This window comes from Marmota monax, unplaced genomic scaffold (genome assembly GCF_021218885.2).
Source record: "Marmota monax isolate L192 unplaced genomic scaffold, Marmota_monax_Labrador192_F-V1.1 WCK01_AAM20220418_F8-fsc00018, whole genome shotgun sequence".
Taxonomy (NCBI): domain Eukaryota; kingdom Metazoa; phylum Chordata; class Mammalia; order Rodentia; family Sciuridae; genus Marmota; species Marmota monax.
This window is the reverse complement of record NW_026692201.1, coordinates 1,126,974-1,151,301: the sequence shown is the minus strand read 5'-3', so window position 1 is coordinate 1,151,301 and position 24,328 is coordinate 1,126,974. Positions and strand designations below refer to the sequence as shown.

Here is a 24,328-nt window from a genome sequence, read left to right as displayed (position 1 = left end):
TGCCTTCCCAGGAGCATATTCTTCATGCATGCAGTTTCCTCTTTCCCAAATGCCTGCCCCTCTACTGTGAACAGTGAACTTTCTCCTCACTCCTACAGCTCAGGCCCTCCCTTTTGTGAAATCTGTCTGCTTCTGCAAGGGAGCCTGTTATGTGTCTGCGACTATGAATTCTTGTTGAGAGTGACAGAGGTTTCTGCATTACATCTCATCTAGCATCTCAGCATCCCAGCATCTTTCAGGGGTTAATTATTCAGGGATTATTTACCAAGTGAATAATCCTGACCCAGGAAGTTGCAGACTCGTATCAGGGCTGTGTTTTTGAAACTGGAGTGGTGGTATGGTACATGCTGCTTGGAGAGCGATTTATAGATCACCAGCAGCAACAGCAGCAGCAACATCTGGGAGCTTGTCAGACATGCAGATTCTCAGCCCAGACATACTGGATTAGAATCTGCATTTTAACAAGATGCCCCAGTGCAGTATGCACTTGGATTCTGAGACACACTGTCTCAAAGCTCCACATTTCATTAAGATTGACATTGCCGCCAGGCAGGCACTGTAGCTGTTCAATCCTTTGTGTATGTGCCAGCACAGCAGTTGCCTGGCCAGAGCTGAAGTGGATGGGAACGCTGGTCATAACACACACTGTTGAGGGGAACTAGACAGGCTTCCTCCCATCACTGGGCTTTTGAACTGGCAGCTCTCAGAAAAGGAATGGATGTGTGACCACAGAACATTTAGTTAGAACTGAGATCACATTTGAATGACACATCCAGTTGGTGATGTGTCACCTTGAACCTCTTGTGCTTGGTGCAGGAAACGAAAGCTTCCGTGAGCATGGCCACAGGGCTCTGCTCATCTGGTTGCATGGGGTCCTGATGACACAGCTCGATCCTGCCAAGCACCTGTATGAAGAGCTGGTACGTGCCGGTTTCCCAGAACTAGCTGGTGAGTTATAGTTTTTCATGAACAGAAACTCCACCCTTCAATGACAGGGGACAGTGAACAGAAATCCCACTCTGAAGAGCAGCAGTCTCAGCTGGTGTCAGTTGTGGCTCACCCAAAATATGGAGCTGAGGAAGGGACTTCTGCTTCTGTGAGGCACCCAGTCAATCCTCTTGACATTTTAGCCACATGATGCTCAGTGCCAGCCCTATGCTGGGCATTCGGAAAAGTATGGAATTTTTTTTTATTTGTGTGTGGTGTGTGTGTGTGTGTGTGTGTGTGTGTGTGTGTGTGTGTGTGTAGGTAGGAGGAATGGGCCAGAAATGCTAAACAATCTCCTATCTTTATAGAATGGTTCTCCTCATCTAAGAGTTGTCTTTCTCAACGTGCCATTTTGCTCCTATTGGGAAGCTCTGCCAGTTATTGTATTTGAAAATGTTATTTCTAGAGAAAAAAGAACAGACAGGTTATTACTATGCCTGCTTAGGTTATTGCTAAAAAATCACTCTGCAGCATCACTGATCATACTGTCAGGGAAGATATTTTGAAAACTTAATAAATTAGGTAATGTTATAACTCTCATGTAATAGCAAGCATTGAAGCAAAAATACAGGGGTGTCTGCCCTTGTTTTCATTGAAACAGTTTCACCCGGAGCTGAGAACATAGATGGGTGAATCAGAGCACCCACTCAGTATTGTTTCCAGGAGTGTAAGGTTACAGGAGGAGTGTGTGGATGTTTGATACCTACCTTCTAGGACATTTCCCTCATAACATTGGGGTTCCCCTTGGACTTTAAATTTAATCTTTCCTAAGAAAGTGTTCATAAGAACTCTCAGGGAAGACCATGGAAGTGGTGAAGGGTCTGTGCTCTGAAGCAAGACTGCATGGGTTCACCTCTGCACTCCAACACATACTATATGACCTTGATCAAGTTCTGTGACCTCACTGTGCCAGCGTTCCCATTGATTAACTAGGGAGGGAAATAAAAACATCCACTTCAGAGGGCTGTTGTGGGATTAAATGAGTAATCATGATTGGTCTATTATAAGTGCTTACAAAATGTTAGCTGTTAATCATTAATGTTACCCTATGTTTTCCAGAAAAGATTCGTCAATTCAAAAGCAAAACTGACTCAAGCTCCAAGAAGTGTACAGTTTCATAAAAGCCTAAAGAAATTTTTTTAAGGGGACTTCTCCCTCGGCATTTGGTTCTTTTAAATGCAGTTTCTTATTTCTTCCAGCAGTTTGATTTTCGTCTTAACTATGAAGATGGTGGTGACAGGATCTGCTAGCAAATGGGAAAAGAGTAATACTGTTAGACTTTCGTACCATGGAGAGGTTACTTATTCTTTTTGGCTTTTGCTTAAAGCAAGTTGTGTCTTTCCCACTTTTGTCATTTGATTCAACACCTGTAATGGCATGATCTAGAAGAGTATTTTTGTACCTCATGTTTTAAAAAGTCTGATAGTGAGAGCAGCATGGTGACTTATGGAAAAACCAAAGGTTTTAGAATAGAGATAGTTTTGAAATGGGTTTTGCCACTTATTAGCTGTGAGCCTTGGACATGTTAATATTATTTAAGTTCTCAGATCTTCACTTTCCATTTCTATAAAGTGGGAAATGTCTATTCCATAGGTTTGGGGAGAAGAAGACAGAATCCTGTGAAATGCTGGACCATCTGACCATTGCATAGAAATCATGAACTGTTACTTCTCTTCAGTAAGGGTTTGGAAATATGGTGGCATTAAATCACACATACATGAAATAGATTTCTTAGAAAACACCAGAAATATATACACAAATATAGTTTTTCATTTCTTTTTTTTTTTTTTTTTTTTTAAATATTTATTTATTTATTTTAGTTTTTGGCGGACACAACATCTTTGTTTGTATGTGGCGCTGAGGATCGAACCCGGGCCGCAGGCACACCAGGCGAGCACGCTACCGCTTGAGCCACATCCCCAGCCCCAGTTTTTCATTTCTTGATGATGTAATTGCAAGTGATTTTTATTTCCTTTGTATTTTTGGTATATTCCATTTTATTTCCACAATGAACACACATTATTTTTGTAGTCTAAGAAAGGTATGAAATAAATGTGAAATCAGGTATCAGTTTGTACTAGTTTATGTTCCTCTACTCATTATCATTTAAGGTCCTCCATTGTCAAGTTCTGACTCTAAATCTACAAGATAGGTAATAAATCATGAATGATTTCATACGATTATTCTATCATGAATATATATATTTTTTTATATCTTTGTCTCATTCTGATTGTAGATGGTTCACTTAATGCTGTAAATGTTCAAAACTGGTAATATATTTACATGATCTCAAAAAAATTTTTTTAAAGGTATTGAGTGAAAAGTCTTGTCTCCATCTGTTTTTTAAACTATGACCAGCTTCCACTGACCTCACTGCCATTCCTCCCCACAAACTTGAGTAACCTGTTTCAGTTAAAATAAGCAAATATATATTCTTATTGTATAAAAAGCTTTATTGTTGAATTTGTTTACTTAGGCCAAAATTAATTGCTTGGTGCTTTAGATAACATACAAAAACTTCTAGAGCTTAGATAAATTTAAACAGATAGTTACAATTCTTTTTTTTCCCATATTTTTTATTGGTTCATTATAGTTGTACATAATGGTGGGATATATTGTACATATTTGTACCTGCCCACAACATAACAATATAATTTGGCCCATATCATTCCCCACTATTTCCTCCCTGGTGCGCCCGTCACCCTGCATTCCGTTCTTCTACTCTACTGATCTTCCTGCAATTTTCATGAGATGCCCCACCCCATAATTTTATTTTCCTTTTTCCTCTCAAGCTTCCAAACGAGAGAAAACATATGCCCCTGACCTTCTTTTGCTTTTCTTTCCTTCTTTTTTTTTTAATTTTGAGAAAAAGGAAAAAAGAAGTTTTCTTTCTTTCCTAGCAAAGGAGAATCACAAGGGATTTCTGTCCCAGAGGCTATGATTTTAAAGAGGTGATTCAAAGGCTATATTGGAAGTATTCTCTGTCCAGAACTTTAATTCCCTCATTAATTTGGGACATAGTCATTTCTGAGAGCTTCTGGTGCCATCCTCAAGTCTGAATTACTTCATTCAAGAACAGATAACTCTGCCTTGGATGGGGAAGTATGTCTCATTTTTCTACATATGAATAACCAGTTTTCCCAGCACCATTTGTGAAAAAGGCTCTTTTCCCCAATGTTTTTGGAATCTTGGCCTACGATCAGATGACCATTATCTGTGGTTTGTCTGTGTTTTCTATTCTGTACCATAGGTCTGTGTGTGTGTTTTTATGCCAGTGCCATGCAGTTTTTGGTACTATAGCTCTTTAGTATAGTTTAAAGTCAGGGTTTTAATTAATTAATTTATTTATTTATTTTTTGCTTAGAATTGCTTTAGCTATTCTGGGTCTTTTATTTTTCTTTTTCCAAATGAATTTTAGGACTTTCTTTTTCTTTTTCCAAATGAATTTTAGGACCCCTAGTTCTGTGAAGAACATCATTGGCATTTTGATGAATATTGCATTGACTCTATATAGTCCTTTTGTGACCATTTTAACATTATTAATCCTGCCTACCCATGAATATGGGAAGTCTTTTCATCTCCTAAGGTCTTCAGTGATTTCATTTTTTTTTTTTTTTTAAAGCTGTTGTGAATTGGATTGTTTTCCTAATTTCTTTTTCAGCAGATTCATTTTGGGTGTATGGCAAAGCTATTGATTTTTGTATGTCAATTTTTTAACTTGCTACTTTGTGAAATTTATTAGCTCTAGCAGTTTTTTGATCTTATAAATGTAGGATCATATCATTTGCAAACAATCATAATAATCTAACTTCTTCCCTTCCTATTTTTATCCTTTTAATTTCCTTCTCTTGTCTAATTGCTCTGGCTAGAATTTCTAGTAGTATATTGAATAGGAGTGGTGAGAGCAGACATCCTTGTCTTGTTCTAGATTTTAAAGGAAATACTTTCAGTTTTTCCTTATTCACTATGATGTTGTCTTTGGGTTTTGTCCATTATTCTTAAGTATAACACTCATTAATATTTGCTTTAGTTTGTCCCTATGGCTTTGGATTGGATACTGAAAAGCATCCTAGCTGCAGTCTAAATTCCTCAGAATGTAGGGCTTAAGATCAAGGTTTATGTGTAACATCTTTTTACAGGAGTGTCAATCTAGGGGTGCAGGAGTGGAGGAAAAGATCTGGGGAAGGAGGAGAGTCAAGATAGGTGTTACTAAGTTGGTTACTACTTGGTATCAAGCTTCACAAATTATTTGATCTTGAGGTTACTCTATTCCAAGAGATGGAATGGACTAGTGCATCTTAGGACAATTCATACAAGGAGGAAAGAAGAAGAATTGATTTGTGGGTCATAGGAGTGGCATAAGAGGAAACTTCTATCTCTCCTGGATCTACGGAGAGTTAACAGAGAAGCCTTGGGGAAGGCATGTCCACAAAAAGGGTTCGATCATTACCCTAGGTACATATCTGATTGCACAAACGGTGCGTCTCTATATCGTGTATAACCAGAGAATTGAAATGTTGCACTCCATTTGTGTATGATAAATTGAAATGCATTCTGCTGTCATGTACAACTAAGAACAAATAAAAATAATAATTAAAAAAACAAAGGGTGCGAGATAAGGGGCTGCTGCTTTGTGCTCACATAGCCTGCTGAAGTCCTTGCTGAGCAAAGTTGTTTGCAATGAGAGCTAGGCCAGAACCCAGAACAAGTGTTGCTTAAATATCTAACAGATATTAAGAAACAGCCTGATACTTGTAATTCAGAAAAGCCTTATGGTGTTCCATTAGAAAATAGGAACTGTTTGCCTATATCAGTTTTGTTTCTGATGTCCTCTTAAGAGTATGAGACAGCAACTATTTCGTATAATAAAGTTACAGAATATAACTAGATCATGTTCAAATAGAAGAGATTTCAGATTATTAAACCATCCATTTCTGTTAAAGATACAGAAATTGGGGCCTTTGACAGCCTCTTCAGAACCATTTTTATGTACTCTATATAAGTGTGAAATGAAATAAGTAGGGTAGGCAGAGGAGGATCCTGCGATTCACTTAAATTAAGTGTCAAGCCCAAGATAACACAGCCAGTAATAAAGCCATTGAGAAGCCAGGTCTTAAATCAGTTCTGCCCAGATGTTTTCTTCATATTGGTCAACTACTGAAGAATTTCTGCCCATGTCTAGCAGGGTCACACCACCATTATTAATCTTGGTCTTAATTTTTTTAATTTAAAAGTAAAAATAACTTAGTTTTTGTTAGTTTTATTGTTTTCAGTAAAGTTCCCTCTCAAAGTTTTATATAAATTACAGTTAAGTAACATTGGAAATTATTTGTTTTATAAATGATATAGAGAAAAAAATGATGAAATGATGATGTAATCAGTGACAGGCTGAACATATTAAAAAATGAAGTTTCTTTTTTAATTTAAAAAAGTTTTACTTAATTGCTTAAATAAAATAACATTAAAATACTTTCTACAGTATAGTTACAAAGGATGGTATATCTTGAAAAAGTCTCTTATAATTTTGAAAAGATGAACATGATGTATCCATGATGTTCTAGCAATTCAGAAAAGTTAAAAACTAAAGACTTCCAACTCTTGGTACAGTCTTTACCAGAGGAATTAAAGGACCTTGCTGTGAACATATTCACTTTAGTCAACCACTTTTATGGACTGAATGCTTGTGAGAGACTGGGTGTGGGTTGTTCTGGTTCCAAGAGATCTTGAAACTGAGGTACCACCTTCAGGATGAATGGTCCGTGAGTATTTTACAGCTGATGCTTGAGGAATGGTTTGCTGAAAAGATAAAAAACTGTTTTAATAATCCCATAAGACTTTATATATAAAGTATCATTTTGTCATTTATAATTTATCCCAACAAACCTTTGTTAAGCATCAAACAGATACCAATGAATTCAATATTCAAAAAAGACCAAGCCCTTCTCCAAAAGGAACCCATATGTAGATCAATACCTGTAATTTAATATCAAAGCTGTATTTCAGAGCCAGAGTCCTCAAAAAGAACTAAGTGGAAAAAGGTTATAGAGACTAGGTATAGAAAGGAACTCTGTGATGTTTGGAAGAGGGTCAGCCCTAAGCCATACCCTCATTTCATTTCAGTTTCCTCCTCTCTGAGTGTTACTATGTGGAGTCCAATTGTGGGGGCATAGGGAACCCTGAGTATGTTGTCTGGTCCTTGCTTCAAATCAGAGTAAAAAAGAAGGGCCTCATATTTCACCTGGTTCACCTGGAAGCAGACAAAACTTTCTATAGTCATATAAGAGTACATATTCCCAGAAGCCTGGTGCTCCCTTAATATGGACCACAACTTTTGAAAGAAGGACACAACTAGATATTGAGGACACACATAGAGGGGAGGATATGTCCACCACCTCAGAGGTCAGGGGAACATCTTGGACACGAGCACTGAAACATTAATGTCAGGGCACTTACGTATAATATGTATAAGTACATGTTATTTACACAAGTACACATTACATATGTACATATGAATACTCAGACTTTTCTCTATTATACCTGACACAACTTCTTAGTAGCAACAGTGGGATTTTTAATCAAGATAATTTCTCATGTCAAATTAAGTTCTCACTCAGGTACACATAGATTTCTATTAGGATCTTCCACTTAGAGAAGTCATCTTTAAAATACTTAAAGTAGGACTAGGGTTGTGGCTCAGTGGTAGAGCGTTTGCCTAACACATGTGAGGCACTATGTTCAATCCCTAGCACCACAAAAAAACAAAACAAAACAAAACAAAAAACAGTAAAATACTTAAAGTGAAGTTATATATAATTGGTCAAAACATTTACTATGTATTTAAAAAACTGTTAAGATATACTTTCTTTTTTTTAAAAAAAAGGTCTGTATGTCAGATTCTGCCTTAAAAATAAGAAAAATTCTCTTTAACAAAATGGAAAAATAACTTCCATTTTAAAAGTATCAGTGGTAGAGCGCTTTCTCACATGTGTGAAGTACTGGGTTCAATTCTCAGCACCACATATAAATAAATGAATAAATAAAGGTCCATCAACACTAAACAAATTTTTAAAAAGTATCTTATATGTTTCTTTGTTCTTAAAAAAATGGATAGCCATTACAAATTAGAGATATTTTTGTAGCTGTTATAAAATTTTAGTTGCCAGCTACCTAATCTGATCCATCAAATAAGCTATTTCTTCTTGAGTAGAATAGGCAAGAGGGACTGTTGAAATATATTAAAGTTGCCAATGGTGTTATGATATACAAAATATGGCAGAATTAATGAAGTAGATCAGGAGCAAGCAATTACCCAGCAGATGGGACTAAGGGGTCACAAGTTTATTTGTAAGAACTGTCTCTGGTAGTTCTAGATCTTGATTTCTAAGATAAAAATGAAACTATCATGTAATCCAAGTTAAGAAATAATGAAAATAGTTTATGGGTATCCAATTCATAACTACTAGAGAAATACTGCACATATTGATAAGCAGAGCAGTTAGGAAGAAATAACAGAAATGCAGTTGAAAGTTTTTAGTTCCATGACTTTTCTTCTGTAAAATATGAGTTCCTAGCTGGGCATGGGTGCATCCTTGTAATCCCAGTGGTTTAGGAGGCTGAGGCAGGAAGATTGCAAGTTCAAAGCCAACATAAGCAATTTAGTGAGACCCTGTCTCAAAACTAAAAAGGGCTGGGGATGTGGCTCAGTGGTTAAGTGCCTCTGGGTTCAACCCCTGGTATAAAAAAGAAAAAAATTTCCTATCACTATTATAAAAACAAAGGTTGCCCCAATTAAAAATAAACACATGGGCTGGGTTGTGGCTTGGCAGAGCATTTGCCTAGCATGTGTGAGGCACTGGGTTTGATCCTTAGCACCACATATAAATAAATAAATAAATAAATAAAATAAAGATGCATCAACAACTAAAAAAAAAAAAAAAAAAAACCACAACATACATGTAGTCTCTTTATGCCTTACCTCACAAATGGACAATCTTGGGGTATCTATACAAGTTCTCTGTGTTGATAAAAATAGAAATGGTTTCATTTCTTGTCAATTTTGATAACTGATGCCACACATTAAACAATTTATAGAAGTCATAGTCATCTATGGATTTCAGGGCCTGTCCAACTTGTGAAACCCAACATAAAACTAAAATAAATTCTCCATTGTTTCCATATCTCTTGATTTGGTTCTTCCATCTCTTTTACTTCCCCCTAAGGTCAAACTTCACGTGAGGTTCAATTTAATCCAGCTGCTTTGATTCATTTATCTAGTAACCACACAGTATCCAGAACAGAAAGGACTAAAAAATCATTTAGGATGGTGGCAAATGCCTGATTATAATCCCTGTCAGCCTTAGTGACTTAATAAGATCCTGTCTCAAAAAAAAAAAAGAGTGGGGAGCCAATGGGGATGGAGCTCCTCAGTGGTAGTGAACCCCTGGGTTCAATCCCTAGTACCAAGGGTAAAAAAAAAGAATGCATACACCTTTTTGTTAATACTTTGACATCTTAGTAGACAGAAATGTTGTCTAATGTTGAGGAATTTTATAAAGAGGACATTCTCTTAAATGCTTTTTTTTTTTTTTTAAATTAATGTTTTAGAAATTTTTCTGGATCTGGGGATCCAGGTCTTTTCACATGCCAGGAAAGTGCTCTACCATATCCCCAGCCCAGAGGGCATTCTCTCTTTTTAAATATTTATCCTTTAGTTATAGGTGGAAACAATGTCTGTATTTTATTTTTATGTGGTGCTAAGGATAGAACCCAGTGCCTCACGCATGCTAGGCGAGCACTCTGCCTCTGAGCCACAACCCCAGCCCCCTCATTCTCTTTTAAAAACAATCAATATTTCTTTTTAGGGCTATGTTCTTATAACTCTCTCTCTTTCTCTTCTTTTTTTTAAAATTGTCAATGGACCTTTATTTTACTTATTTATATGCAGTGCTGAGAATTGAACCTCATGCTTCACACATGCTAGGCAAGCACTCTACCACTGAGCTACCACCTCAGCCACTATGTTCTTATAACTCTTTTTAAAAATTATAATTTTTGAGATAATTCTTGATTCACATGCTTTTGTAAGGAATAAAACAGATTTCCCGTGTTCCTTTTCTGGTAATTTTTAGTGAGTTAAATTTGCTTATGGGGTTGGGTTTATAGCTCAGTTGGGAGAGTGCTTGCCTAGCACGCACAAGGCCCTGGGTTCAATCCCCAGCACCAAAAAAAAAAAAAAAAAGAAATTTGCTTATGGTTTACAGTTTATAAAGTTAGTTTTATATCTCATTTAATTTTCACATTATGTCATTTAATGCTGAATTCTTACAACAAGCCCAGGGGCTGAATTCTCTTACCAATCCCATTTTACAGAAAAGAAAATATAGCTCAAGTATTTTACTTGATTTGTAGGTCTCAAAAGCAATAAGAACCAAAGGTGAGGTATTAAGTTGGGTATTTTCTGTTTCAAATTCCAGGCACCTTTCTTTTCTTTTTTTTTTTTTGGTACTGGGGATTGAACCCAGTGATGCTTAACCACTGAGTCCCAGCCATCTCCCCAGCACTTCTTATTTTTTATTTTGAGACAGGATCTTGCTAAGTTGCTTAGGGCCTTATAAATTTGCTGAGGCTGGCTTTGAATTTGAGATCCTCCTGCCTCTGCCCCTTGAGCTACTGGGATTACAATGCATCACCACATCTGGCTCATTTTTCTTTATATCACATAATTGATTGCAACTTTAATACTAGAGCTATATGCTGGCAACTGTACTGAAAAAAGGGAAGAAGACCTTTTAAAAAAGCAAAAGCTGGGTGCAGTGGTACACATCTGTAATCTCAGAGACTCAGGAGACTGAGGCAGAGGGAACAAAAATTCAAAGCCAGCCTGTGCAATATAGAAAGACCCTGTCTCAAATCAAAAACAGGACTGGGGCTGTGGCTCAGTGGCAGAAAATTTGCCTAGCATGTGTGAGGCACTGGGTTTGATCCTTAGCACCATATAAAAATGAAACAAATAAAATAAAGGAATGCTGTCCATCTACAACTACAGAAAAATTTTTTAAAAAAAGATCAAAATTAAAAGGAGATAAGGATGTGGCTCAGTGGTTAAGTGCCCTGGGTTCGATCCTTAGTATAAAAAAGAAAAAAAAGCAAAAGTTAAAAAAACTATAAAAGTAGGAAATTTTTCTTATAATTAAATTATCTGTTGAATGAATAACTGGTTCATAAGTAATTCGTTTTTGTCTTAAATCATTATATACTTTACTGTTTTGACCACCCAGACGCTGGATTACTTTTGTATTTGATAATTTTTAAAAATTTAAATATATATTTATATTTTTTAGTTTTAGGTGGACACACTTATGTGGTGCTGAGGCTTGAACCCAGTGCCTCGTGCATGATAGGCAAGCACTCTACCACTAAGCCACAACCCCAGCCCCGTGTATTTGATAATTTTTATACTATTTAGAAGAAACAATGTTTCTTAAATCAATTGCTAAAAATGGGAAAGGTAGATTTGGTAAGAGGAAGTATATCCAGATTGTAACAGTATGAGGCAGAACAAGTGCCAATCATGAATTCTCATCTTCTCAAAACCACACTGAAGGATTGAGTAGTCTATAAACTCTCACTCAAGAAAAAGACTTTTTGACAATATGTCATGGGATGTGGACTTACCACTGTGACTGGATGATGTTTTTCCACGATAACTGAACTCATGGGTGGAGAAACTCCCATTATAGCTAAACTGCTATTAATTCTGTTTTTTGGAGCAAAATCACATCTCCCTGTGATCCGGGCTGTAATTGTTCTTCCAGCTTTCTGATGTGCTGAAGTTACAACTCTTGGCACATACTAAAAAACAAACAAAAAACCCCCCAAACAAATGAAAAACAAAGAAATATACTGTTGGTAGAAAATTCATGGCAAAATCTAAATTACTTTTAGCTCTATAACTTACAAAGAAAATACACAGCATTTAAAATAACTGTATATTCAGTCAACTTTGATATAGAAAAAATAAAACTATAAGATTTTAGGGACTTTAAAAACACTTATTTTGAAAAATGATGTATTCACTGGAAGTTGCAAAGACAGTATTGAGAAGTCCTGTGAATTCCTCATTCAGTTTCTGCAATAATTATACCTTATATATAGTGAAAGTACACAAAGACATTGATGCCAGGAAGCTGACACTGATATAAAGCTTCTGTATAGATCTGTATCATTTTATCACATGTGTTGATTCCTGGGACTGTCACTACAATCAAGATGCAGACTATTCCTTCACCAAGATGTCCTCATGCTACCATTTACAGTCTTGCCTGTCTCCTCCCTCCTCTAACCATTCTTCACTCCTGTCAACCATTATGAAGTCTTTTTTTTTTTTTTTTTTGTGGGGGATGGTGGTAGACAGACTGAACTCAAGGACACTTGACCACTGAGCCATATCCCCAGCTCTATTTTGTATTATATTTAGAGACAGGGTCTCACTGATTTGCTTAGCACTCCATTTTTTGCTGAGGCTGGCTTTAACTCACGATTCTCCTGCCTCAGCCTCCCCAGCCACTGGGATTACAGGTTTGTGCCACGTGCTTGGTTAGGTGTTAATGAATTTTTTTTAATATTTATTTTTTGTTGTAGTTTGATATAATATCTTTAATTAATTTGTTTATTTTTATGTGGTTCTGAGGATTGAAATCAGGGCCTCGCCCATGGTAGGTAAGCGATCTACCGCTGAGCTACAACCCCAGCCCCTGAATTCTTAATAAACACTTTAAAAATAAAAAAATTAATGGCTGACAAGAAAATTCTTTGCCAACACTTGAAGACTGAAATAAAATAGAGCTTGGAATATTATTCCTGCCCAATCTCACTTGAAAGGTATAAATACTGCCTTCTATAGCAGCTATTCTCACCTGAATAGGTGAAAGAATACATAAAACTGGAGAGGTTCAGACTGAGAAATAGCAGAGTAGCTGAAAAAATACCCACAGATGATAAGCTGCACTCTAGCTGAGAATCACTTTAGAATGCCTCAAGTAAGAAGAAAATATGTACTCCAGTAAAAAAAAGAGTTTTTAAAGAAATTTCTATATTCTCATTTGAATCAAACAAGAAGTTACCTTAAATGACTTGCATGTTTACCAGTCAGTTGTTTTCAAACGGTTGTCACTTGTACTTGATAATAATACATAAGTAAAATGGCATAAAATGATAAAAAAGTTGTTTTAAAAGTGTTTATGAACATTGTAAAAAGAATATATAAATATACATTATAAGAAAAAATCACTGCTAACTTAGGTGGAGGAAAAAAAACCTAGAATGATTTTATAATTAGACAGCTTTGAAAGTTTTGCTAGTTCATGTTGTACTTTATCAAAACACTGGAAAACAACAAATTACATTGCGTATAACTTATATTTAAAAAGACAATTTTAATCAGTAATTATATCCAGGTGGCTGCATATTAAAATTGGCAAATTAATACATGTTTTATGATAAAATAATAGATCTGTACATGTCATTTAAAAATAATTCTTTGCTTTAGTTGATTTTTTTAGTAAATGATCATTTTCCAATCATTTTAGAGATTATGTATCAGTTAAGTTGACTTAATTCTGTAAAAATAAAAATTCTAGCATTTTAAGTTGTATCAACATAAACAACAAAATCAGAAGGGATGTGAGGGAGGAAATGATGTATTTAAAAAACCCAATATTTATATTTTAATATTTGAGAGGGAGACAATACACTTATTGGGCAGGAGAAATTTCAACTCTAATAGTTACTAGTTGTGTCCAGGGGTGTTACTTATGCTGTATGCCTCAATTTCCTCATTTGTAAAATGGAAGAAGCAGTACCAATTGATGATACCTTATCACTTTTCATTCTGATTAAAAGGAAAGTTAGAAAAGAAACCTTCCTAAATAGCTTTACCAAATAGCTTTAAAATCCAAGTAAAAATACTTTCCCTTAACTATTTCAGTTGGAGTTAAGAGTATACTGCCACCTATTTTCCAACCTTGTAAATTGCAATGAATTTGCTTATATAACTGCCTAATTTTTTTTTTTGAAAAATGTTTTCAACTATGAAATACTGACATTTTCTTTAACATATGAAGATGTCAGTAGAAAGAAAACAAGGTAAAGATATCTTCTTATTACATTATATAGGAATGCTTCTTGATCCTAATTCTCTTTGTTTTCTGAACACACATCCTTTTAGCCACTGGAAATATCGAGGAAGACTAGATCATAGGAAGCCTCTGTGATTAAAATGAAGAATGATATATAACCAGACCTGGGTCATAAATCTTTTTTCCTGTTCCCAACAATGACTATTTTCACATTAAGTCAGTCAACATTTGTTTCTACCATTTATTATTATGATTCTTTTAAAAACAAGTCACATTTGAGGTAAATCTGGATATTGTAATTATATATGGAAAGAAGAACACCAGTATTATACTCACAAAGAGATTTACTTATAATTTTCCTTTCTCCCTAGCTCTAGAAGTTGTACTTAGTTGAATGAAATTGAATTTTTTGAAGGGGTGGATATAGTGTGTGGGAATGGGGGGATGGAAAAGAGTTGTTTACACAGTGCTGTTTTTTTCATGTTTCAAAGACTTCAAAATTATCTCAGGTGGTCAAATTATTTTTAAAAGTTGCAAGAAAAAGGTTCTCCTCAAGCAATATTCAGGTTTTCATATAAATGCAGATATACTGGTATATTTTAAGAAGGGAATTCTGAAAAATCTAGCTGTGTGTTATCTTCTTATGCAACATGAATGACAAACCAAAAATTTAAATAAACACTCACTGAGCTCATCTGTATAGGATCACATTTCAAAATGTGTAATCATGGAAAATAAATACAGCTGAACATATGTCAGGATTGATTTTAGTGTCTTATTTCTAAATCAAAACTCCCCCACATATTCAAATATCTCTTAGCAGCCGTGTACTACATATTTTTCAACCTTTGTTAAGAACAAACATGATAAATAGCAGATCCCAACATATTTTTCTCTAAAATTAGTAGCTCACAAAAGGTAGAAATTCAAATCAACTAGAAGACTTAAGATATCAGTTTTCTGGTTGACAGAATGCCTTCTTTTGCTACAGAGAACTTTCCAGGGAAATGGTACTTGCTGGTGGCCTGCCAGGGTGGGCGGGGGGTTAAGACCAAAAATCTATTCTGTCATCATCTTTTCTGTTATATGAGAAGTTAGGAATTAGGGAGAATCATCTCAGGAGCTTTACAAAACTAAAGCCTTTGTGCCAGAATAGGGAAGAGGGCCATAATGTTGTTTTTAAAAAGCTCCACAAAGGTGAGTTTGACAAATTTAGCTATGCCCGAGTCCCTTCATTCCCTTTTGAGAAGCACTGTTTGAAGAATACAGTGAGGGGAGCAGGAGACTGAGGGATCACAGCCATGATGACTGTGTCAGGGGCTTAATTTCACTCCTGGCAAGTGCTCAAACACTATCCCCATTCAACACTCTGCTCTAAGCATTTCTCTGATAGAAACTCAGTGAGTCTAGGAAAACTATTCCTTTCTGGGTTCCAATCACAACTTAACAACCTCATCAAGATGGAGTCACTACAGAGCACTGCTGGTTGATATATCTGTATCCAGGAAAAGGAAAAGCTAAGAGTTGAACAGAAAATGTATAATTAAATATATATTAACCTCCTAAACCCTTGAAAATACCCATTAGCTTGCTTTAAACTGAGAAAAAGGTCCATCATAAATTTTTAAACTATTTTTTTCCTGAATGTTTTTTTGAAAAAAGGTAAAGAAAAGATTCTTTATTATTATTCTTTAAAACAAAAGAAATGTTTCTTTTGTTTTAATTATCACTACTTTTGGATTATGATTTTCATTACAAATAATGTTTTAGCTATTTTGTATACTGAATAGTTTGTATGGATTGGCCTTAATACAAAGATATTTTTCACCACAGAAAAATGTTCTGACTTCAAAATATGCAATTTACAGGGTTAGGGATGTACTCATTGGTAGAGTAGTTGCCTAGCATACAAGAGGCTCTGGGTTCAATCCCTAACAACACTCACGCACACACTAAAATAAACAAAATAAAATTTAAAAACAGATTTTGAATTCTTTCATAATTAGCATTTGTATAAACTGTACTAACCATTTCTTCAGATGTAGTAGTAGCTGAGGATGCTGCACCATGAACGGAGACTGGAACTGGAACTGGAAAGTGAACGTGAACAGAAGAAGCAGATGCAGCCCCAGCAGAAGTCACGGAAGCAGCAGAAGGAATTGCATTGGCGCTGGCTGTTGCAACTGGCACTGTAGGCGAGGGCTGCAGCACATGCAGTGGAACTGCTGAGGGCACTGGAGGTACTGAAGGATCCAAATGAGTAGGATATTCTTTTCCTTGAACACCAGGGTTGTATTCTTCTTTTTTATTATTTGTGAAATCTATCCCTATAAATCACAAATTTATCTCATTAAAATTCTTTTAAGTTAAGATTATTCTTCTCCCCTAAACAATGAAAATATATAATGGTTAAAATTGGTTCTAATAAAAATGCAGACATTTGTTATTTACTGGAGTCAACTGTTCAGTTAACACGGTCTGTCAGTACTAACTGGTAATGTCAGCATTAACTACTAAACATGAGACTACTTCCTTCAACATATGAAAGCTAATGATTTGCTTTAGGTAAAAGATAAAAATAAATCATGTGCTCAGTTGTCTTACCATCACAACTACCACAGTAATATATATGGTCATACAGGGCCCAAGGCTTTATGTTCTTTGCATTTCATATAACTATCCTGATAAATGGCCACATATTTAGATTTTTAGAACTATTTTCTGATATCACCCTATTTCCTTATTTCCATTTATTGCTCCTATTCTATTAACAAAAACAACATATCCTTATTCCTGACTTTTAGCAAACTATAATAAAACAATAAGTAAAACCAAAACCTTCATTTTGAAACCTCCCGATAACTTCAGATAAATAAGAATTAAAAGAAAGAATTTTGAAAGAAATAGGTTCTTTAAAACAATTTTTTATTTTTTTGATCTGGAGTGTCACTTCATTGCCCAGGCTGGTCCTGCTCTCTTAGGCTCAAGTGATCCTCCTGTCTCAGCCACTCAAGTAGCTGGGACCACAGGCATACAACACCATGCCTGGCAAGAAATGGGTTCTTGGGCTGGGGGTAAAACTCAGTGGTAGAACACTTGCCTAGAATGTGTAAGGTCCTGAGTTTAATCCCCAGCACTGGGGGGGGGGGGGTGTCAAAAAAGAAATGGGTTCTTACAGGTGGGCTATATAAGTAACAATTCTGCATATCATGAAAGAACAAATCTGCAAACTTTACTGTAGGAATACTACTCCATAGACTAAATTTTCCCCATAGCTGAATCTTAACCATAATTCAAGAAGTAAATGATTTCAGTTTCCAAAAACTAGGACAAACCTAAAATTTTTCATATTTTACATCCCCTGCCCCCTTAGTATTAGAAAGTGGTTAGTTTCCACTTAAAAGATTACATCTCTGTAATTAGCTCAAAGATAATTCACGAGACAGGACATAGGATATTATGTATACCCTATGTTTAAATGATCTTCTTTCCATTTAGAAATTTGGGTTTCTGCATAAATCTTTTTCTTAAAACTAGCTGTGTATAAGTGAATAACAGTGGCCAAAAACATGATGCACACCTGTAATCCCAACGACTTGCAAGTCTAAGGCAGGAGGATCACAAATTCAAGGCCTGCCTCAATAATTTAGGGAGAACTGTCTCAAAATAAAAAATAAAAAGGGCTAGGGATGTAGTTCAGTGGTAAAGCACCCCTGGGTTCAATCCCTAGTACAAAAAAAAAAAAAAAAAAGTTACTTTGTTAACAAAACATTGATTATAGTGCCTAGATCCTTTGAAATCTTCTGATGAAAGGGATTAATTCAATATAAAAGATCACTGCTTTAAAACCACACACACATGCTGGGTGCGTTGGCACACACCTGTAATCCCAGTGGCTCAGGAGGCTAAAAGGAGGATCATGAGTTCAAAGCAGCTAAGCAACTCGGTGAGACCCTGTCTCTAAATAAAATACAAAATAGGGCTGGGGATGTGGCTCAGTGGTCAAGTTCCCCTGGGTTCAATTCCTAGTAACAACCCACCCCTCTCTGCTCACACAAAGTTTTAACATGTTTTTGACAGAAAGTGATGCTGCGTATCTCTTTTTAGGTGTTTCGTAGCCAGGAGTAGGTAAGAAATATTTACTTAACAAAATTATCCAAGGATAATTAGAAAAAAACAAAAATAGAAATTTCCTACTTGGCAGCATTAAAAGAACCTCAATACATATTAAAAATATTAACATTTAGCTTAAACACGTAGCTTAAATATCATAAGTAACTATGTCTAGTTTTCATGATGGACTTAAAGCTGGATATGACACCATGAAACTAAAACTAATCAGTACCTAGATGACACATCCATTGCAGAATATTAGCATGACAAACCACCCCAATCACTGGAACAGCCTCAAATTATTTTTTGAAAATAGGCAGAAAATCTTCAATGAGAGACCAACCTGAATCATTTTTGTTTTGAAACATAGTCATGGCTTCGAGATTTAAGGCACACACCCCCCTCATGAAAGCTTTCTTCATGGAATCTTCAAAGTGTTCTTTTTCTTGTTGCATTCTTTGAATCTCAGTTTTTGCATTTTCCAAAGCTCCAGATAACTAAAATAAGAATTAAAAGAAAAACATTTGAGACACAGGATGAATATTACTGTGTTAACTTTGATCTAAATTACTTGCAATATTTTTGTGACAGCAGAATGTATTATAATTCTTATTACATATATAGAGCGTGAGATTACTCTTATATGAAATACTAAAAACAGTTTGCCACATACTTGTTCTGTGATTCAACTTATTTGCAAAGGTTCATCCACTGACAAATCATTTTTGTTCCTAACCATCAAGTCAGGTTCAAATAAGAAGGGTTTTTTATCAGCCCCATGAAGTTTGCTGGTGTTTTCATTATGCAAATATGTTATTCTTTACCATAAAAAAGATTTTATGCAGGATATTAAACAAAATACACTTACATGAGCCACGGATAGTTCTTAATCCCTTTGGGGAAAAACTGCTAAATTGATGCAATTTAACAGAAATTTTAAAAAGTAAATGTCATCGATAGAATTTATTAAAAAAATTTCTTTTGAAAAGCATGAAAGGAACATTATCATTGTAGCTACACTAGGAAGACAAGGGGACACATGTCCTTAGCCCTGGCTTTGAGAAGCTAACAATGACCTTGAGGTTTTATAGAAAGAGATCAAGGGTTGGAAAGTTTGCACACTGGAGGCTTTTCACAGCTGCCAAAGCAGGTGATCTTGATCAGGTGTGGTCTGTCTGTTCTCACCTCAGGATTGGTCAGGCAGGGTCTTGTCCCCAGTAAGAAAATTGCAGTTGCCTGGGGCGGTGGGGGTGGGGGTGGGTAGTCACTCATTACAAGATGTTTATCAGATTAGACTTTTTTCCTGGGATCCAAGGTGACTCAGACCAAAGGAGACAGATGCAAAATGGAAGCACAGATATCAAGTCTTTAATCCTGTTTTTAAATACCCATTGGACATTTATGGGCAAAAACAAAAAGTCTTAAGTCTTTGTTACAGTTCCTTCCTGTCTTCAGTCTATTCTTCAATCTTGAGGGATCTAGGGTGTCTGCCAATCTGACTTTGCAGGTTTCTTGGTTTTCTTTTTTTTTTTTTTTTTAAATATTTATTTATTTATTTTAATTCTCGGCGGACACAACATCTTTGTTTGTATGTGGTGCTGAGGATCGAACCCGGGCCGCACGCATGCCAGGCGAGAGCGCTACCGCTTGAGCCACACCCCCAGCCCCCGGTTTCTTGGTTTTCTGATAACCAGTCTTAAACAATGACTAAAGCATATAAGCAAAGAGTCAGATGCTTAAGCCGAAAAGTATAAATACTATTATAAATTATAAAGCAGAATACAAAAAAGAGTCAAAGTCTGAAGATACTCAATTAAATAACTGTGTAAGGGTTCTCCTTCCTTTTAAATAGTTTTGTGAGAATGGACTACTAAAAAATATTATAATTAAGATCAGGAAAAAAAATAGGAATTGAGGGTCCTTGTTTGAGCTATGAGTTCTACTTTCTGTATACAGATGCTAGGTGCAAGGATTTTAGTGTCAGGTAATTATGTTTAAGAACCCCTTCTGCATAACTTCTAGGCTTTACTAACTGTTGGTGTGGCTGACACAAGTGCACATCTCAAGTTATATTTTATTTTATTTATTTTTTTTATGGTGTTGGGGATTGAACCCAGGGCCTTCTGCATGCGAGACAAGCATTCTACCAACTGACCTATATCCCCAGCCCTTAAGTTACATTTTAAAGGGCCACTGTTTTGCCCTTTTAATTGTCCACACTTGAATGTCCTTTGACTTTTCTCCCATCCTCATATTTGTACACTTATCTTTGGTTATATTTCCAGACCAAGTAGGTGATTCCTGTGTTGACCAAAAATTATTTATTTCCTGTTGTTAAGATCAGCCAAGACTCTTCAGGAGTTAATTTTAGGAACTTTAGAGGCACCTCTAGCTTCTTCAGTCTTTTCCTCTATCAGTTGTGCCAGGATGGGTGAGTCTTGCTGACCACAAGTGGCTTGCCTTGGAAGCATTAAGGGGACATTTTCCTCTCCAATGACCCTTCTCTTTGCAGAATGTACACTGGTTGTCTTCCTGTTTTCTAGAGTCCTTGTGATCCCCCTGATCAGGAGGTTGGGTGAATTGCAGGGCCCTTAGGTGGGTCCCATTGTTCCTGGATGACCTTGGAGGGCAGGGACCAAAATACTGGCAATTTTTCTTAAACATTTTATTCTCCTTGATTTTAGTGTCCAAGTCTTGGTTTTTGAATACCCAGAAAGCCAGTTCCACGTTTTTTTTTTTACTTTCTGATATGGGCAATTGAACCCAGGAATGCTTCAATACTGAGCTACATTCCCATTTTTAAAAATTATTTTATTTTGAGATAGGATCTCACTAAGTTGCTGAGGCTGACCATGAACTTGCAATACTCCTTGCCTCATCCTCACATGTCAGTGGAATTAAAGGTGTGCTGCTCTATGTCTGGCAATTATCTACAAAAGTTTAAGTGCCAAGTGAACAACACATTTTCCTATAGACCAAACCTAAACTGCATTTTTTGAATGTTATTTTTGAATTGGGGAAAATTATTTGTATTTTGAAAATTTATTTTATATAATACTAAGAATTTAATGCCATAATGTTAATTTTTTTCTCTTAGGCATTTGTTTTCAAGAAACCTCTGTATTCTTCAGAATGGTTTTTATTTCATTTTGGGTCCCAAATATTTTCCCATGGAAACACTGCTAATTTATTATTAAAAGTCAAAGAAAAATAATTTCTGATTTATTTACATCTGCTTATAAGAACATAATTTAAATTAATATAGAATAGACATTTTAAATTTTTATTCCTGACTACATAAAGACTAGAAAAGAAGCCTAACTCTAAATTAATAGTGAATCTATTCATTTACTACATTAAAAGAAAGTAAATTAAAAGAGTTTACCATAGAAACTTTGGCTTCATAATCATTAGAAATCTGAACACAAACTTCTTCAGCTCTTGCTTGACAAGCTCGTTCTACCACCTCTTTCCATTGTCTTTGTACTATGGAACGCCAGCCCTTCCAGGTTTTCTTCAGTAAAGTTCTCTGGAAGTACTGGTCAGCTAGTTTGCATTCATAAACCTGAAAGAAAGTAATGTACAACCTCAAAAAAACACAGGGGATGGTAACTATATTGTAGTAATAACAATAAACGTAACATAGTGGTAATGTGTTAAGGATATTACATTAATAATGTACATACGTTATCATTTAATTTTGTATAATCATATTATTCTTGATGCATTTAGGAGAATAGGCTTAGACAGGTTAAGTAACCTCTCTAGTCAGATTTGAGTGAGCTTCTATCCATTATATCATGGCTTGATACTGCTTATAAAGCTAGTGGAAAAAATTTAAAAACAAAACAAAAGAAATGAAATGAGAAACTTGCCATCTTAGCTACAAATCTGCATTAGCCTTTTAATCGAAAGCAAGGCCAGGTAAGTAACAAAGAGTGGCTGGAAGGCAAAAAGGGTGGTGGCTGTAGCTTCAGATGATACTAACACTGCTTTCCTCCCCTTGGGCTTGGTGGCCACCATCAGAAACAAGATTAATTTAACTTAGACATCTTGCCATTATATATAGTGCCAAACAGATCCAAATAGGAACATAATCTTTATCAATGGATTCTTTTTTTTTTTTTTTAAGGATGGAACAATCCTTTATTTTATACACCTTGAAGTTTTCAATCATATTTCAGTGGCAAAGAGAGAACATGAAAATCAGCCTTCAGCCATCAGGAGCTGCTCTGTTCAGGGCCTAGGATCTCCCTTGTCCAAGTGGTAAGGTGGAGGGGTGTACTTCCCTTCCTTTTTGAGCTTGTCTAGCTGCTTGATGGCTCTCACATGTTACATTAGTTTTTTGCTGAAGCAAAATTTTATGAAATTATCATATTCTATCTTATACTCTTTTTGTGACCAGATATTACCAATCTCATGTGCGCATTCTATGTGTTCTTTTTTGAAAGCATGGAATTAAGAAGGAATCTTTTTATTTATTTTTTTAATGTAGGATTTTTTTACTTTACCTTTATTTTGTTTGTTTATTTTTATGTGGTGCTGGGGATCAAACCCAGTGCCTCACACATGCTAGGCAAGTACTCTACCACTAAGCCACAACCCCGGCCCCCAAGAAGGAATCTTGTAGGGCTGTTCAGTACTTTGGATTGTCAAATGGCAATCTATGTTAATGCCCATTGTTTTCTCATGTCAAAGAAAAGGCATAGTGTCATTGTCTCCTTTCTGGTTTCAACTTTAGGACAATCAATGAATTCTTTTGAAGAAGTAATTCTAATGTACAACTTTCTTAAACTATCTAAAGAATGATGGAACCTTAACTATTCCAGCCAACATTTAAGTATTAATTCTTATTATGTATCTCTTGACAAATAACTTTCAAAATATGGTATAGTCATTTTAAATAGCTTGTTTCAATATAATTAACGTGGATTTAATTCATTTGGATTTATAAAACAATGAAAACACTAGAGTATTCTTATAGGAGAAATTCTATTCCACAACAATAGCTTTTTCCTTAAATACTAATCTCTTGGAAACTAAATGCACAGAGACTACTTCAAAGATCACAAGAAAAAGAATATGTATGTATGCATATGTGTATGTATGTATATGTATGTATATATGTGTATATACACACACACACATTTCCATCTCCTATACTCAAGGGTTTTCATACTGTTTTCTTGTATGATACACACACACATTCTCTCTCTCTCTCATACTTTTCTACTCACTTTTGATACAATAATTTATTATTCTCTCAGTTCACTATTTTGATATCTAATTTAGTTCTTATTTAATTAAAATAAAAAAATGTTCAGGTTTAAATTATATAGAAACTAAAAAAAGATAAACAGCATGGCTCTGATTCTTATACTAAGGCAAGTCTACACAATAAACATTGGTACTATTTTTTAATCCACAACTATATTACAAATGTAGTAATGGTTTTTTATGAAGAGGCTGTATTCAGGGGCTGGGGTTGTGGCTCAGCAGTAGAGCGCCTGCCTAGCACATGCAAGCTCTAGGTTTGATCCTCAGCATCATAAAAATAAATAAAAAATAAAGGTATTGTGTCCAACTACAATTAAAAAATAAGTATTAAAAAAAAGGGCTGTATTCAGGTATTTTACTTTATTTGAGATGGGGTCTTGCTGTGTTGTCCAGGCTGGCCTGATCTCAAATCAATCCTCCAGCCTTACCCTACTGAGTAGCTGGGACCACAGGCATGGGCATTGAACCCAGACAGGTATTTTAGAAGTATAAACAACATAGGAATCAAACAATATTTTATGATTGCAGATTCTTTTTCTATATAACCTCATCTGAGGTAAAATCTATCAGGGCATTTGTAATTTAGGTACAATCCTCATTAAACTGCTATGGAGCAGCACACGATGTACCTACCATAATATATATCTTATGTTAATAAATTCTTACTATTTTTGCCAAACTACATCAAAATCAAATTCCTTTGAAATAAGAGCAATCATTTTAAGTCATAAATTCATTTTTACTTACTAGAAAGTAAATTTTTGACCTAGAATTCTAATAAGGGGACTAAACCCTTTCAGAAGTCTAATATCAGT

General features: G+C 35.5%; 2 protein-coding genes and 1 pseudogene across 8 annotated transcripts in view; 1 reads left to right on the top strand and 2 right to left on the bottom strand.

Annotated features, from left to right (window-relative positions):
- The window catches only part of Ankdd1b (ankyrin repeat and death domain containing 1B), a 63,470-nt gene extending 60,547 nt beyond the window's left edge, over positions 1-2,923 (top strand). Inside the window, exons 14-15 of the mRNA XM_046429106.2 lie at positions 817-948; positions 2,047-2,923. Of these exons, the coding sequence (XP_046285062.1) occupies positions 817-948; positions 2,047-2,108 (194 nt within the window). The 3' untranslated portion in view covers positions 2,109-2,923. The remainder of the gene's footprint in view (positions 1-816; positions 949-2,046) is intronic.
- Positions 2,924-6,384: 3,461 nt separating this feature from the next.
- Poc5 (POC5 centriolar protein) overlaps positions 6,385-24,328 on the bottom strand; it is a 40,337-nt gene continuing 22,393 nt past the window's right edge. For all 7 annotated transcript variants that reach the window (XM_046426854.2, XM_046426853.2, XM_046426877.2 and 4 more), the window contains 5 exons: positions 21,622-21,801; positions 18,580-18,733; positions 16,152-16,450; positions 11,662-11,838; positions 6,385-6,783 (listed from right to left, as the gene is read on the bottom strand). In XM_046426854.2, the coding sequence (XP_046282810.1) occupies positions 6,640-6,783; positions 11,662-11,838; positions 16,152-16,450; positions 18,580-18,733; positions 21,622-21,801 (954 nt within the window). In that variant the 3' untranslated portion in view covers positions 6,385-6,639. The remainder of the gene's footprint in view (positions 6,784-11,661; positions 11,839-16,151; positions 16,451-18,579; positions 18,734-21,621; positions 21,802-24,328) is intronic.
- On the bottom strand, positions 21,808-24,327 carry LOC124080829 (NADH dehydrogenase [ubiquinone] iron-sulfur protein 5-like; annotated as a pseudogene).